This window comes from Emiliania huxleyi (assembly GCF_000372725.1).
Source record: "Emiliania huxleyi CCMP1516 unplaced genomic scaffold EMIHUscaffold_8770, whole genome shotgun sequence".
NCBI classification, from domain to species: Eukaryota; Haptophyta; order Isochrysidales; family Noelaerhabdaceae; genus Emiliania; species Emiliania huxleyi.
Window position 1 is genome coordinate 1 of NW_005195460.1, and position 1,229 is coordinate 1,229.

General features: G+C 64.1%; 1 protein-coding gene across 1 annotated transcript; it reads right to left on the reverse strand.

Annotated features, from left to right (window-relative positions):
* Positions 1 to 108: 108 nt before the first annotated feature.
* EMIHUDRAFT_125257 (hypothetical protein) lies at positions 109 to 1,167 on the reverse strand (the record flags this gene model as incomplete). The annotated part of the gene is made up of 5 exons (XM_005758219.1): positions 109 to 267; positions 317 to 495; positions 594 to 663; positions 797 to 870; positions 1,002 to 1,167. Coding segments are annotated over 5 exons (648 nt in total), but the record flags the coding sequence as incomplete, so codon positions are not given.
* Between the last annotated feature and the right edge of the window lie 62 nt (positions 1,168 to 1,229).

Genomic DNA, 1,229 nt, shown 5'->3' on the forward strand with positions numbered 1-1,229 from the left:
AGGCGGTCGGAGGCACGCGTCTCCTCCATGTGTCGTTCTGCGTCCATGCCGGCAAGCATGTCCTGCAGCAGGTGGGCGATCCTCCTCAGCAGCTCATTACTAGGCAACCGCTCCTCCGTTCTCAAGCATGTCCTGCAGCAGCTTGGCGAGCATCTGCCACGCGATCTGCAGGCCGACCGTCACCTTGTCCTCCGGCTCGATGCCGTACTCCTGCGGCACCACGTACGACGCGAGCGTGCGCGAGGCGCGGAACAAGCGCGGCAAAGCCTGCAGCAACGCACCGAAGTGACGGGACCGCCTCGGAGCCCTCTCGCACCCTTCTCGGAGCCGGCGCGGCTAGGGCCTGCAGCCCGAGGTGCTCGTTGTGGACCATGTCGTACAGCGCATTGTCGTAGATGTCTGGCACCTTTGAGGTGTCAAACACTTCCTTGCGCGAGCTGTACAGGTCCTTGTGCAGCTGCGCCCACCGGCCGAGCTGGAGGTGCGGCGTCTCGCCTAACTCACACCCAACTCGCCCCTAATTCACCCTTCCTTCGGCCGAGCTGGAGGTGCGGCGTCTCGCCTAACTCACACCCAACTCGCCCCTAATTCACCCTTCCTTAGGCCGAGCTGGAGGTGCGGCGTCTTGCCGTTGGCTGCGGAATGCCTCGCCGGTGCCGCAACCTTGGAGGAGAGAGGTCACTCTTCACTATCAGCGAGCAGACAGCCTCACCATCAGCGGTGCCGCAACCTTGGAGGAGAGAGGGCCTGTGAACATCGTCTCTTCACACCTCTAGCTGTGAACAAGTGCCGCAACCTTGGAGGAAAGTTTGCCCGACGAGACAGCCACGTCGCGAGAAGGGACTCGAGGGATGCCGATGCTCGACGCGCCTATTAATGCATTGCTCGATGAGTGATTCACTATGAACTAGCAGCCCGAGGATGCCGATGCTCGACGCGCCGCCGCCCGCGCTGCTCCTCGCGCGTAGCTCCCGCACGAGCTCCTATTCACATCTCCCCACATCTCCCCACATCTCCCCATATCTCCCCGCGTAGCTCCCGCTCGAGCTCCTCGACTAGCTGGTGCAGCCGCTCGAGCGCCTGGCGCGGCGCCTTTGCATTCTCGCTCAGCCAGGCGGAGAGGAGGGAGTCGGAGGCGAGGCCGCCCTCCGCCGCCGTCGAGGGCGCCTGGCGCGGGAGATGTGGGGGAGATGTGGGGGAGATGTGGGGGAGATGTGGGGGAGATGTGG